Here is a 15,453-nt window from a genome sequence, read left to right on the forward strand (position 1 = left end):
GGACGTTGCAGGGTTTTCGCAAATTAAGGAATGGAGGGAAGTTCCCTTAACCGACAAGTTTTGAAGAGGGAGCAGGCTTTGTATACACTGTGGAATGGAGTGCATCTTGTTTCTGTCTTTGTGTCTCTCTCCGTGGTGCTGAAACGGCCAAAACCAGTCTCTTTGCTGAGAAAGTTAGACGAGGTATCTTGGTCATCTTTCTGTTTCTGAATAAATGTCAGTTTACACACTCATTTCAAATGGAAAAGTACTACTCAGTGTATAACCACTGTTACTGTACCAATACTTACACTACTGCCTTTGAAATCAACATTGTGTACCTTGAAGTGTCAACATGTATTCAGTTAGAGAATATGAGAATGTTTTAGTAATAAGGACAGATGGATTAACTGCAGCTGAGGGTGGTTGTACCTTTTATTTCACAGACATCCATGAAACGAGTGAAGTTAGTATGTTCATCCTGAATGGCTATTCATTTCCGTTTCCGACATTCGTCATTGTATCTTCTTAGGTTTCCTTCGTTTTTCTTAGACACACAGATTTTCAGTTCTCCACTGGATAAAGGCACACATTGTGGCTGTTTTGGAGACTTACTTTTACAGGAGAAAGAAACACCAGAATGTATACCTGTTAATATTGTATTACTATTTCCGTGATTTCTTTATGAAAAATAATCAACTTTGGGCTGTATTTCAAGAGTGCATATGTGGAATTCCTAAAACTCAGTTTTTTGTAAGTGTGTATTAAGACTTAGCTCAACAGAGAAAAAAGGTGTGTGAAATGGAGAGGAAGAGATAGAGACTGAAGCAGAACATTATTTCTCATCTATTATGCCTCCTCAGCGATTATCCAGACTGAGATATGAACTAGCCAGTGGGAGGAATCACTGAGTGCATGCTGCACATTTCACTGAAGAGGGTCCACATGAATCTGTTTTTTCTTCTTCTTTTATTTTTATAAATCTCTAATATCTCTAACATCTACATGTCTGTGAGGACCTGTATCTAAGAATATTCTAGAAGGGGAAACATATTTCTTCTTTCTTAGGGGGGATTTTCTTCATCAAAGTGTCGGGAAATTGAGTTTAAATAGCGTCTGCCGGGCTCCTCTGACAGGCCTGCTGATTTCCACCTGGGGATAATTCAAAATCCCACCACGTCCAGGACTCACCCCCCCCCCTGTTGCCAGACCAGTGCCAGAATTGTAATATGTTTTACACAGTTGGGGGGCGGGATTACACAAAGGAGGCTTGAAAACTGTCCTCAGTTACATTGGGATTTCAAGGGGTCTTGATCTCCATTTGCTCATCAAAACCCGAGGGATCAAAAGACGGCGGGGAAACAAAAAAAGTATTGGCAGGAGAAGATCACATGGGCAGATAGACGTCTTTTTTTTCTCTCTCTCTTTCTTAGTCTTTTATTACACTGGTGTCTCTTATCTTTGAAACGATCCAGGGGGTGATCTCATTTAATATATATAATGACTGCATGAAAAGTGAAGGGTCAGCCTTGCTAGTTGTGTTTGAATCAAAGCAGCCCCGGAGCCAATCTCCTCTTATCATTGCTGGTTAATATCCTTTGGTTCGTTGCTGTACTAGTATACAGACTTAGACAATGGAAGCACCGGTAACACTGATGCAATGCCTTTGACTGACCAAGCAAGCTCCTGCACTGCATTATCTAGTTTGTATTTATTTATTCCTGAGAAAAGAGCAATAAAAAGCAATGTTGATAGAAGATGATGTCTTACTTGTATATACCTTGACTGTATTTGGTGCAGTAAGGGGAAAGCATGAGTGTTTTACTCTTTGCTGTTTATTGGAGGATTTCATTCAGGGACCAGCTTTTTAAATGGGTTTTTCTTGCCCCTGGGTCTGGGTTGCTTATTTACCCCGTTTCCTAAAAAAATTATATGCCTGCTGCCACCGTAAAATACTTGACTGTATTTATCAAATATACAGTATGCATAAGCATGTGGTGTTTTTGGATGTTTTAATGAGCTTGGCTTCCAGAGAGAGAAACAAAATGTACCCTTAGGGTGGCTGTTTAAGAATGTAAACAGCCACCCAAAGGGAACAAAATGTGAAAAGAATGTGAACAAGAACAAAATGTGAAAAGTTTCAGTGTTTAAATTTACCATTACATTTTGACTCAGGCAAGTTACGATTAAGTTGTTTTTACCAAGTGAATTAACTTCTTTATAACTGAATGATATGAAGTTTTCCATATTTAATGATTTTGTACACATCACATCCTCGGAGAGCTCCTCAGTAAAACGATTTAGCTGCGTTTCAATTGACACAATTAAATGTAAAAAATAAATAATAATATTTAACAATTCTCTTTTATAGAAATATGGCTCACATTGTAAGCACGATGAAATACATTGACACTTTGAAGTCTAATGAGCCTGTGCTCTGTTTTTGTATGCACTGTGTACGCCACGTTTACCAATGGATCAGTTTGTAAAGCTAATGCCGGAGTCAAGTATCAACCACTGAAAAAGATTAAAAGAGATTAGGGCGGCTGATCAACTAGGGAGACATTTTAATGAGTCTGTGTGCAGTGTGCGGTGGTTGTTCCTGATAATCTGTGATTGTGTTGCACCATAACATATTTCCTCTAAACATCAGGCGCATGTGATATTAAGTTACATTTTTCCCCACACAGCGATCTTGCCACACAGATGAATAACAGGTGTTTCTAATAAAAAAATGCAGCTGTTAGACCCAGCCAGTGGTTCATGTGCATGGCTCTGTACCATGTTGGCAGGAAATTCATGAAGAGAAACTGTGAAGAGTCTTGGCTTGCCCACGAGTGCTGCACTGACTGTCTTTGATGTTGGTGGCAAAAATAGAACACACATTGAGGAAACATGATTAAAACTTCACATATCTTACAATCTTTGTTATCTCTCCGTATGTATACCTTTCTGCGATTGCTTTGACTTCATGAAACACTGATGGTTGCGTTGAGTGTAGTTGAACCGAGGATTAAATACACAGCTGAGCCATCATAGTGTAAAATGCCTTTTTACTTCCGATCATTATCAGCAGATATTCAGTGAAGATATGCGATCAGGAGATCGGCATGAATGCTTTTCAGTCGCCGATCCCTGATAAAGCTGCATTGTGAACAAATCTGTGTATACCTTGTCAGGAGGAGAGTTTGTAGCATTCACAGCACTAGAGCTAACAGCTAGATGTTAAATTAATGTTACATTATGAAGTATTCATGATTTTCTCAGTAAAAGGTACTATTGGCCAGAAGTACATTTTAACATTTAAATAATGCGTTTCAAATGTAGTCTTGTGAAATGTAGTTTTCTGGTGCGAAACACTAACTCAAAGCAGCTTACATTATCTCATTAAAACTGCCAATGCCAAGATTGTCATTAATCAAGAAAATTACAATGTTTTATTATCTTATCATTTGAATTATATGTTTTTTTTAAATATAAATAACCACTAACCAGTTGATATATAGTTGCTCTAAATGCACAATGAGAGAACATGAACTAACTGTTACTGTGTCTTTGTTCCTTACAGGACGGCATGGGCAACCTGAGAATAACAGAGAAGGGCCTGAAACTGGAAGGGGCCTCTGAGTTCCTCCAACCCCTCTATGCCAAAGAAATCCATTCCAAACCAGTAAGTCACTCACAGAAAGACACACCTATATATTTTAATTTTATTTTAGACAGACACACATAAGAATTCTGATTTGTGTTTGGTGCCTTTGCAAAGGCCAAGCTAGCCATGCTTAGCTCGTACCTTTGGGAATACACAGCGCATGTCCTGTACGTGAGGAGAGACACATGCATAACTGCCTTTTGTTATCTCAATGTAAGTAGTAACATTAGGCAAATGACAACACAGAGTTTGAGGATAGAAGTTGCGATGGTGTAAAGAGACGAGTGTCTAATGACTGTGAGTGTGACGGTGTGAATTTGACACCTGGAGCCATACTTCAAAGACAGTTGAAAAAGCATGCGAGACAATCCTGTTCGGACTAATACTGGAAGCATCAAACTACAAGTGGTCCCACACCGCCTGCATTTACAACCTGTATTGATTTCATTAAGTGTCTAAATGTTGCTCTAACGAAGCTTAAATTGCGTTAGCAGAGGCTTTAAACTCTCCCTACCATGGAGATTGCGGAACGATAGGCGCTACTACACTAGATGTTCTCCCAAAGGTAGCTGGAAGCCATCGACCCGGTTTCTGCTTCATATTGGAGTCAGGTTACGGTGTCAGCAGACTAAGCTGAGTCACCCACATGTACTCTATCCTCTCCTCCTGAAGGATCCTGAAACACACTTCATCAGATAGGATATGTGGTCTGTCTAGTGGGCTGTTGGTCAGCCACATAGACTGTATATAAGAAAAGGACGTAGTTGCAGTGATGTCACCCATTGGTTTTTGGACTGCATTTTTCTAGCCTCAAATTTTACAATTTGACCGTCGCAAAATAGTTTTGGGGCCATTGCCGTCTTGTGAATTTTGGAACCAGTAGTGACCCGAGCAGGTGGCGCCAAATGCATTTTTTTGAAAATTGTTACAATTAACTTTCATGAAGATGAAAACACAGACAACTTCCAGACTCAACAATGTCGTGGTAGCAGCCTGTAAATCACAAGGTAGCCCCGCCCTAAAGCATAACCTGCTATATTGTTTACTTTTCTCTAAATGGGTCAATAATTTACTAAATGACTATACTGATAATACATACTGAATCCTGCTGGATTGAGGTTGAATTTAAACTAGAGTTTGAGACAACCAACTAATGAGGTAATAAATCAAGTGAGCGCAAAGGTCATTTTCTCATAGATTATATAGTATAGAATCTATACAACCAGACTTCTCTTTGCAACCAGAGGAGTCGCCCCCTGATGGTCATTAGTAAGAAAGCAAGTATAAGGCACTATCGCATTGGCATCACTTTTCAGAACTGTAGGTTGCTGCAGCGGTCTGCTATTGTGTCAAAGAACCTCCAAAGGTAGGCAGTTATTTCCAGCTGAAGGGGCAATAGTAGGGTTGTAGTCCAACGATTGTCCCTGATGTCCTTTTGCCCCAAAGGGCCAAACTGAGATACTCTGCCAAGTAGTCATTTTAGCTTTTTGTACCTCCGATTGTTTGTCACCCAAAGATTGTGACCCTAAGGCAGTGATGTTCAGTGACAGTAAATCAGGAGCAAAGGCGGGGTCATTGGAATGAACCCTGGCTTCATGCATGTTAGCTAAAGATGTTTTCAAAAGCAGTTTGTTGCAGAGATCTTAGCACGGACTTCTTCTGGTATCAATCATGGCTTTGTAAAAGAGAAGATTTAGCAAGGACTTAATCCATCCAGTCGCATTTACAAAACAAAGCATGTCACATCGCATCAGGTCCGGTTAAGAAACATCATAATAAGACAAGACATGGTGTTCCATATCCATAACAAGACATGCCATTTAAAGTCAGGCCACACCATGCCAATAAATGTCATACCATAGAAAAATCCAAACCTTTTGTGCCATGTCACCACTGGACGGATCAAGAAAGACTCGGCAAGATGTGTGTAGTGTGACCTGCCACAGTTCGGTGGCGTGTGGCGTTAAGCGGTCTCGTGACAAGAGGAGACAGGAGGAGGTGATTCCAGACATGATGAGTCCTCCCGTGACTTTCCTTTTAGAGACCATTTATATGGTAACCCCATGCATAACTCCATGTTTTGAGTCATTTCACGCCACAATAAGAGAAGACGAGCCATGCTGTGTCATGTCGTGTATCGTCATAAGACAATAAGGTAAGACACGACAACATGCCAAGCAGCATCTGGTTTAGTGAGTGCACCCGTTTCCGACCATGTGGTCTTTGCGGGGAAAGAAACACATGCAACATTCCTGGAGCCTCCAGTGTGCAGCAGGGAGCCACGACTTCAGCAACCGTTTTCTTTCAGGAAATCTTTAGCGCTTAGAGATCCAAATGTTCTGTCTGTCTGAGGTGCCCTGGTATGTTCTGTTTACAAAATGAACATTCAGATGTGCTTCCTGCTGTCCTTGTTGCAACTACAAGAGGAGTATCTGGGACTGGAGATGTCAGAGCAATGGAGAGATGGCCCCGATAAAGTGATATGCACTCTCTCCCTGTGTCTCTTCTACTTCTGGCAGTAATAACAGCCGTGTGCAGGTTGTGGACGGATGTCTTGATAATGCAAGAGAGCAGCAGGCTTTATCTCTGCCGTCTTGGACCTTACGCAAGCTGAGAGGGAGGATGAGCGATGGAGCACAATGCGGCGAGGAAGCGAAAGAGAGCCGAGTGGAGATGGAGATGAAGATGGGGAATGAGAGGGAAGAAGAAGGGGCAGTAATGGAGACAGAAACCGGGTGACAGATGGACGAGGACTGAATTAGAACGAGAGCAATGAGAAGCCAGCGAGCATATTCTGAAAGGCAATGACGTGCAGGGAGCGGCCAAGTTCAACACTGACTCAAACAAGCACAACATGCTCGCAGTGTGATATCATTGCCGGGTAAAAATATTTATATCTTCACCAAACGGCACAAGAAGCAGCTCTGAATGACTGCGTATTTATAGTGCATTCATTTCACGGTTTTCTCTTCTTCCCTTAATGAGGAAATACTCTCCAGTTCTGATATAACTGACGCTCCTGCAGCAGCAACCACATCAGGAGCAGCCATTGACCTAAACCACCTAAACCACGCCTCCTCAGAGGGCGCTAATTGGCCGCTCACTAATTTGCCAGATACAAACGCGTCACTGGACCCCTGACGAGGCGGATTTCCGTGTGATTTGGTAATCCCATTATTGTCGCTCGATCTATGAAACATTGCTTGAATCCAGCTGCCGTGCACGGTAACCTGCACACAGGTGTTGTAAATTATTTTTTTTCCTCCAAACACTAGATGATTATACTATAAGTAGGGATGAGAGAGAAGTTAACAGAGGAGAGGACAGATAAAAGGATGGGTGGCTGGTACTGTAGCTTAAGCAGAGGAAGTGAGAGGAATAGTAATATCAAGGAGGAGAAGATGGCAAAAAGCAATTGGTGAGTCCGGTAGAGGATAGGAAGAGAGATAAAAAAAAAAAAACAAGGAAGACCCCTGCTGTGCATTGCAGTTATTTCTCTGTTAAATGATGGCAGTCTCTTCTCAGTGTATTGGCCGATACCTCCTACACTCTTTTTCCTGTTAGACCTTTTTTTTAAGCCCTCTGTCTTTCTTAGTTTAACTTGCTTCAGTTCAGAATTTTGGACATTGTTTCCTGAATGTGATTAAAAAAAAAACTTTTACTTCAATGATTCAGAAAGTGACCTTGACAATCTGGCATCATAGATCAGTTAACGTAGTACATAATGATCCGGATCAAACGCATAACCTTAAATAGCTCTTATCTATATTTCTATATTTAAATAATTCGATATTTAATAATTCTATATTTATTTAAACTAGCTGGTGAACATTGTGAAACATGCAGCTGCTAAAGAGACCGATATTTTAACTTGAGTTAAATTTAGTTGAGTTAGTTAGAGCTAAAAAGGGAATAAATACTGGATTTACAAATTGCCAGAAACATGAATCTAAGTAAAAGCGTATGATGCACTATACTTGCTATATGTGTAATTCCAAAAAAAACTAATATTTTCTGAAACAAGCAAGTTATCGAGCAACTTTTGCAAAGTTTTTTTGTAAGAACTGAGGAAAATAAATGAAAAGATTGTCTGATGTTGGTCCTATTGCTAACTGCCCATTTATACTCCCTGAACACCGAATTGTTGACTGATCAGACGTGTTTTTCATGTTCTCTATCTTTAGTCTTGTATTGATGTCAGCACTGCTGCAGGTAATGAGTGCTAACGAGTGAGCGGTGACTCCTCAGAACACTGGGGCACCGCTTTCAACCAAACGCTGTACGATTGGCGGCCGCTGCCGGCAAACACTGGAAATCATGAGACAAAAATAAAGTGAGATCTTTGGTTGTGTATCCAAAAAGGTGGGTTCTAGTCCATCAGCCAAACTATAGAAAAATATGTGCACACTGGGGCTCATAAATCTGTTCTGAGCACATACATGGCCAAAGCTCGCCCTTATTAATTTATCTTATCGCATTTTAGTGCAGCAATGTAAACATTGTACAATTCGCCAGGCATTTGTCTCATCATCTGCCATGCCTCGAAATAGACATCATGCAGTCTGTGACAGATTGCAGACCAAGATTTCATTAGACTTCATCGTACAGTGAGACATGCAACGTGAGACATGCAACACAGTTAACCACTATTACAACGTGTATGAAACATTAAAACATTTTTTTTGCAGTGATGTTTAAGTGAAGTTAAATTGAAAAGTGTCTGTTTGTGTCAAGGAATCACTGTTCAATTGTTTGGATAGACTTCTCACAGAGTTTGTCGCATTACTTTTTATGATTTCTCTCTCTATAGTACAGTTTGTCAGTAAAACTTCCTGACTAGTTTTAAGCAAGTTTTAGCTGGATCCCCTTCAGGAGGCTTTTAGCAAAAGCACGTATATGGTCTGGGCTCTGTGTGTTCGTGCACTGGTGTGAGACAAAGTCTTTTTTAAATAAATGTAGGTGCACCAATAGATAGGAGACTGTAATTGTTCGTAATTTTGAATATTTGGTTACTATGATTAACTTTCCAGAAAATATTGTATTTTTAAAATCCGCCCAGGGATTGATTCTCCTCAACTATTACATTTTGACAATGACTAGCGTACTTGGGTCATGATATTTTTTGATAAAGTCAGAAATTAACCAAAATAGGAATGACTGTGGCACATCAGCATTTTTATATTAAAAAGGCAAAGTAGTCTTAGTCACACACACCTCAACCTTGAAACAGAAGAGTGGACTGCGCTCTATTTTTCAACTCATTCAGGTCACAACACATTGCATTCCTTGCTTGCATAATGTACATTTGGTGTATTTACTGTGAGAACTTCAATAACTTTGGCAAGAGCCATAATGTTATCAGTATTATACACACAAGACATATCCCCTCCTCGACTGCGAGCGCAGCACAATGGTCAGGCCGTTATCTCTAATTAAGAAGTTGACTGAGGCATGAAGATTAGACGGGCGCAGAAAGAGCAGAGTGTCCGACGTGATCGGCATTACCGATCGGTGCAGGGCACTCTGGGAAATGGAAGTTATCAAACTGAGCAGGAGGCTGGATTCTCTGCCCTCGGTCAGTGATGGTGTCTGTGTGTTTGAGGATTTAGGTGTACATTTGTATGTGTATGTGCTCCTGTACTTTTTCTTTTGGTATTATAGCTGGCTCAGATGGTAAGCCCCAGCCCCACATGATCACACATATGTATACACATGTTTAAGTCGTGCATTAATAAAGCTGTATGGAAACGACATCAAACCGATGATACTTCCTTAAGTACGAAGAAAAGTTAAAACGCTAGCTTGAGGTGGTTTCGGAATTTGTTGAAAAATAAGTTAATACGGAAAAATCAGATAGTCTAAGTAGAAAATGTTTAACCCACATATGTATGTCTTTGTCTCCAGACTGTTCCAAAACCCATTTAGCGCATCAACTATTTTTCCGCATAGAAAGAGCGTAAAAACATTTTTCCGCAAATGTTGAAGTATTATTGAATTTCAACAATTCGATACAGCTTTTCTTATACTTCAAAATGCGTGTCAAAATATGGAATTGGAAACAGGGCAGCCTCTAGTACAAACAAGGGGTGGCTGTGGCCCATTGGTAGAGTGGTCGTCTTGCGACCGCAAGGGTAGCGGTTTGATCCCCGGTCTCCCCAAAATTGTGTCTCCTTTGAGCAAGACACTGAACCCCCCCATTTGCTTAGTTGTTTAACCCATGGGTTAAAAAAAGAGATATAATTGTATATATGTAAAAAGTATGTAATATGACAAAATGTAATGAAGCTTATTAGTTTATTAAACAAAAGTAGGCACCCATTCAGTTAGTTGTGTCCCATTTATAAAAATTCATCTGGTCATTCTGGTCTTTTCTCTTCGAAAGCAGATTATTTTATTTTTTATTATTCTTCTTCCTAAAAAAACAAACATTGCACCACAAACCTAATAAAGAAACTTGTCCATCTTTTTCGCAGGGCCGCCCACTGTTCCTGCAGTCGTCCAGAAACATATCGGTCAATATTGTCAACAGCAACAACCAGCTGCTCACACAACTTGTAACAGGTAAGACCCCCAACAGCATGCTTTCATGTAGTGTAATGATGTTTTTTTTTTTATGTAAAACACGTTTTAATTTGTTTTTAAACCTGAGAATAGTGGCGACATCAGATGCAACAGATGCACTCTCAGGTCAGGAGTGGCTGCCTCTTTTATTTTTACAGATCAAGAATTAGATCTGTAAAAAAATTCTTCCCCTTGATCCCCTGATCTGTGCCAGAAGAGGCCTCAGTTGCACCACCATAACCCCCCTCCCCCCATTCTCTGCCTGTCACTCTCCAATAGAATCAGCAGTCTTCTGTGAATGGAAATCACTTTGTGTAAAGATGCACAAGGAAGTGTCACATTTAAAAAGTGTGCCGACATTTGCCTTCCGGGGTCTGAAGAGCAGGAAGACGAAGTCCGCTTGGATGTTTCTCTTGGAGGAATGAGCCGTCTTCTCATCCCAGACATAGAGTGACAGAATCAATTGCGCGGGTGTCAATCAGTCTCCCCTCCGGCGTCGAGTGTTTTCTGCCGCCGCATGAGACGAAGCCATTTGAGTTGGAACAACAAGTTGTCTGCATTTCTGGTTTGTCATGACACCGGTTACAGTTTTGGCAGCTTGGAACTACAACAAGCGTGGAGCATGTTCTTTTAAAGTTTCCTGCAGACCTTCGGTGAAATGTTGCAAATCTCTTTCACCGGCAGGAAATAGTTCTGCTGCAAATAGTTTGCTTCATTCTATATGACCAACAGTATTTTTGTTCCATATCCTTTTCTAGATTCAGAAGGGTTGACCCCGAAAACGTACAAAACAACATCAAACCCGGTGGGCGTGCCTGTCTTTAATCATCAATGAAGTTATAACTGTTCATTCAGGTGACAACTCCTGTTTAAATTCCGGGTCCTCTTTGGCTGTAATGACCCTTTTAACCAGAACACTGGGTTGTTTAATATTCAGCAGTGTCATGAGTGACACCAACATTCATCAACAGCATGATGGGGGCTCGTAGTGTTTTTGCTTTAGTCAGCAAGTCCCGCAGGACACCTTGAACGTCTCCCACTTGGATGCATTTTAAACGTTCCAATACCGAGTTAATTCAGTAAGAAATCAGTTCCGGCTGCAGTCGCTCCTCTTTGATGTCTCCTCTCTTTCTGTCTCTTTGGTGCAGGATCCAGTGGATTTAAAGCGCGAGGCAAGATGTTTGAAGTCAAATCCACCTCCGGGAAGCTCCTCTTCTCTGCCGACGAGCAGGAGGTGGTGGTGGGCGCCGAGAGGCTCCGGGTGATGGGTGAGTGGCCCGCTGATGTGTACGTAAACTGACCGTTTGGTCATGATGTGACCAAAAATGTGTTTAAAGCAACTGCTTTTTTTATTGAATCAGTTTTACCGGCAATATTTTTTTTCTTACTAATAAGATATTTGTTGCTGCTTCTTTGCTTCTTGTTCAGTTGTGGTTGGTTTAATATTAACTTCAAGAAGTTCAAGCTGCTGCTGTTGAACTCCCTTTTGGAAAAGTGGGACAAGCTTTCAACGATATGAAAGGGACATTTTATTCCTTCGTGGAAGTATAATTTATAACTCCTATTTGTTCATTGAAGCGGGAAGCTGTCACTTTACCTACTCAAACCGGCAATGTAGCCTACATTCCACACACACACACACACACACACACACACACACACACACACACACACACACACACACACACGTACATCATACACACACACACACACACACACTGCTGTAGCATGTCAAATTGACCCACAATAAAGTAGAATAATGTAATGCTTAGATTAGCATCATAAGCAGTCAGTCGTGAGGAGAGCAGGGTTCAGATCTACTCAGGCAGGACGCGTGTAGGAGCAACCCAATCTCAAGTCTATTTAGAAAAGATACCACGCATGTTACCAGCATCTTTGGACACGGTGTCCCCGACATGTCCAAAGATGACGGTAGAGGGTTACGTTACGTAAAGCGTCACTGACCAAGCTGCAATATTCAATGCTTTGGGGTGAGAGTGTGTTGGTATGAAGGGAGTAAGATGGCAACTAGCGTGAGAGGATTTCTATGACGGCTCAGGAAGGAGAAGTTGACGTAGTCACGAGACAAATGAGCCCATGTATTTGCCAACCGGAAGATGGCATGCGGTTCTTAGATGTGAGGTAAGTGACACGAAACTGTCCTGACTGCAAAGGCCAGTCAGCCAGTCGGGGACAACACGTCGACGTTTGATTTCCTGTGAGAGCGCACAGGCTTAATAATGAAGGCATAATTAGTTCACTATGAATCCTATAGATTTACAGCAAAGTCTGATGGGAAATAGTCTGCCCACATGAAAGGTTCCCTTTTCTGTGGTCCCTGTGACCACACCGGTTCATGAACAAAAATAAGACAAGTAAGGAATGTTGTGAGAAACAAATTGCGTAATGTTGTGAGTAAATATACAGTTTTTACCATTCAGCATGCCCAATCTTTATGCTGTTTATTTCTAATGCTGTTTATTTCACTTGCACATTGCGACGGCCTCTAAAAGTTTTGACTCGCGTGCACCCATAGTGTCAGTGAAGTTTAAGAGGTACAAACAGGATGTCATGATATCAGCAAAGGTTGAGGTAGCAGCCATCAATGAAAATATTTTTTCGTTCTTCAAGTTCATTTTGATGAAAAAAAAACAGACACAGGAGACACAGGAGGAAAAACAGGGAAACTCAAGGGAGAGACGGGGGCACGGCCGCAACATTTATAGTAGCTAAATAAATTTACCAAGTGAATATTTGCTGGAATCCGGCCAGGCGAACGAGTGTAAATAAGTGTGAGACAGGCGACTCTGAAAAAAAAGAAGGCAATAATGATGTCATGGAAAGCATTAGCCCGAAATATATTTTTATACATCTCCGCTTAATGCAGACAGATAGGCTTCCAAACATGACAACCACCATTAAAGGCTGCTTTTCCAAATTTAAAACTCTCTGTATTAATTAGGTTTAAAGAAAGCAGCCGACCATGCTGCGCGAAGACAGATTTAATCATCGCCTATTTCTTATATTTTGTACACTTACTCATACTGCGGGATAATTGGGAGCTAACTAAAATAACTTGCAGAGAGCATAATTAAGATATAAAAATTTGAGAACACGCTGGGTGTCGAGCCGGCCAACTCACACACACACACACACACGCACGCACACACACACACACACACACACACACACACACACACACACACACACACACACACACACACACACACACACACACACACACACACACGTCTTTAGTTGTGATGTCTTTGATTTATCATCTTTTCAGGTTTTTTATTTTGTACATCCTTTCCCTTCATCCCCGCTCTTAATTTCTTTAATTTCTTCCTTTCCTCCCTCCCTCTTAAGAAAACTCTCTTCCCTTTCCCGCTTCCTCTCTAATATCATTCACCATTATGCTTCCATCTGCCATCATTCACCGTCAGTCATCCATCCGCCTACCCGTTCATCATTCTATCCATTCAATCTCATTAATAGATAAACAGATATTTGAAGAGTCTCCCTCTTGACTTGGCCACACATGGGAGCAATCTCTCTAACTCCTGCTGACTTTCTCTCTCTCTCTTTCTCTCTCTCTCTCTCTCTCTCTCTCTCTCTCACACATACACACACACACACACACACACACACCTCTCAGAGCCCTCTGTTTGAGCAATTACTCTTCATCCTCATCTACATTCATTTACATCCTTTCTAGCCTCACCGAGTCAGAGTTCATTACTGTCACCCACCTCAGCAAAGTGCTCCTCTTAACAGAGGGAGACACAGATGGAGGGCGTGTAGGGACGAGTAAGGACAGGTAGTGTTGTGAGTGGGTTTTTTTCCAACCAAAGGGAGTTGTTTTTGACGCAGTGTTTATTTCAAAGTCAAATCTATTGGAACATTCACCCGTCGCTGCCTTTTTTAGGTATCAAACTTTAACATCCACAACATCAATAAACACAACAAGCGTATGTTTACCCAACCCACTGCTGTGATCGCTGTTGTGTGATGTTCACGCAGGCGCCTCTTTGATTTCCTACTTGAAACCGGAATAGCACAAAAAACAAAAAAGTGGTTTAGAAGATTTTTTGGGCTTCAGTAAGTTTGAGCAAACAAAGAGAAGCAGAAGTCAACTTTAAAGCGCCTCCCCACAAGAAACTATGTTTTGCCCTCGTCATATTAGGGCAGCAAGAGAGATTTTAGTGTAAAGTACAGTGTAAAAAAACCCCAAAAAACAGCACTATTGAATTCAGTCTTTCACGGCACTTCAGTCGGTTGTTGTGACGATAAAAAGCCGTCGGGAGCAGGTGTAGGAAGAGAGTCGGAGCAGAAACGCAGAGAGGGGCGCAGAGAGTGCCAATAATTTGCCAATTACTCCATTTATCTCCACAGCCGTTTGATTAGGCCGCTCAAGGCTGCGCGGCTAATCAAACACATTGGCAATCGCCGCCTCAGCAGAAAGAGACGTCCCTTTGAGTTCCCAACAGGTTACTCGTGTGACGCACCTGAGTATGCATTCGTACCTCTGATTATTGCATTATAATGTGTCTTTGTGTCTGAACTTGATGAGAATTGTCTCAAGTCTTGATAAATGTTGCAGATCTTCATTTTAAGATTTACAATATAGCTGCTGCGAAGATACCCGAGGCTCAGAGCCGCTTCCAAAACAGATATGGCAAATCGAAGCTTTTATTGTCAGTTGTATATTGTACACGTTTCCATATTCGATTCTACAGACATTATTTGGTCAGTACTCAAAATGATTGCGTTTGGTTGTATTAGTACATGGACACGGCACATTGCTTTTACAGGCACACAATATATTTTGGAAAGATTTGATTAAGATGCGTGTTTATATGCATGCCACATGTAGACATCTGAGGTGGACATTTATCTGTGCATGTGATCCTGGCTGCCTGTCGCGCGCGAGTAAACTAGCAGCTGTAAAGGGGCAGATAAGACCTGCGGACGAGCTGCTATCTGTTTTCTCGTCCCGTTGACGTATGAAGGCACTATGGAGGCTTATAAAGCTGCCACGTGTCATTACCAAGTCCGTCCTTTCACGCCAATAAAATGCATAATTACAACCCTACATATAACTTTAACTGGCCCGACTGAGGTCATTGGAAATCCATGATACTGCTATCATTGGCTTCATTATGGCTTCTACAGCTATTTACAATCCAATCAGACACGCTGACGGGCACCCGGCAGACAGACAGTAAATGTGAACACAAACGGGGAATAGTGTGATTGGC

General features: G+C 41.4%; 1 protein-coding gene across 1 annotated transcript in view; it reads left to right on the plus strand.

Annotated features, from left to right (window-relative positions):
- The window catches only part of sgcd (sarcoglycan, delta (dystrophin-associated glycoprotein)), a 121,055-nt gene that overhangs the window by 59,890 nt on the left and 45,712 nt on the right, over window positions 1-15,453 (plus strand). The window contains exons 3-5 of the mRNA XM_079214550.1: window positions 3,548-3,649; window positions 10,105-10,192; window positions 11,341-11,460. Of these exons, the coding sequence (XP_079070676.1) occupies window positions 3,548-3,649; window positions 10,105-10,192; window positions 11,341-11,460 (310 nt within the window). The remainder of the gene's footprint in view (window positions 1-3,547; window positions 3,650-10,104; window positions 10,193-11,340; window positions 11,461-15,453) is intronic.

This window comes from Taurulus bubalis (genome assembly GCF_910589615.1).
Source record: "Taurulus bubalis genome assembly, chromosome: 2".
Taxonomy (NCBI): domain Eukaryota; kingdom Metazoa; phylum Chordata; class Actinopteri; order Perciformes; family Cottidae; genus Taurulus; species Taurulus bubalis.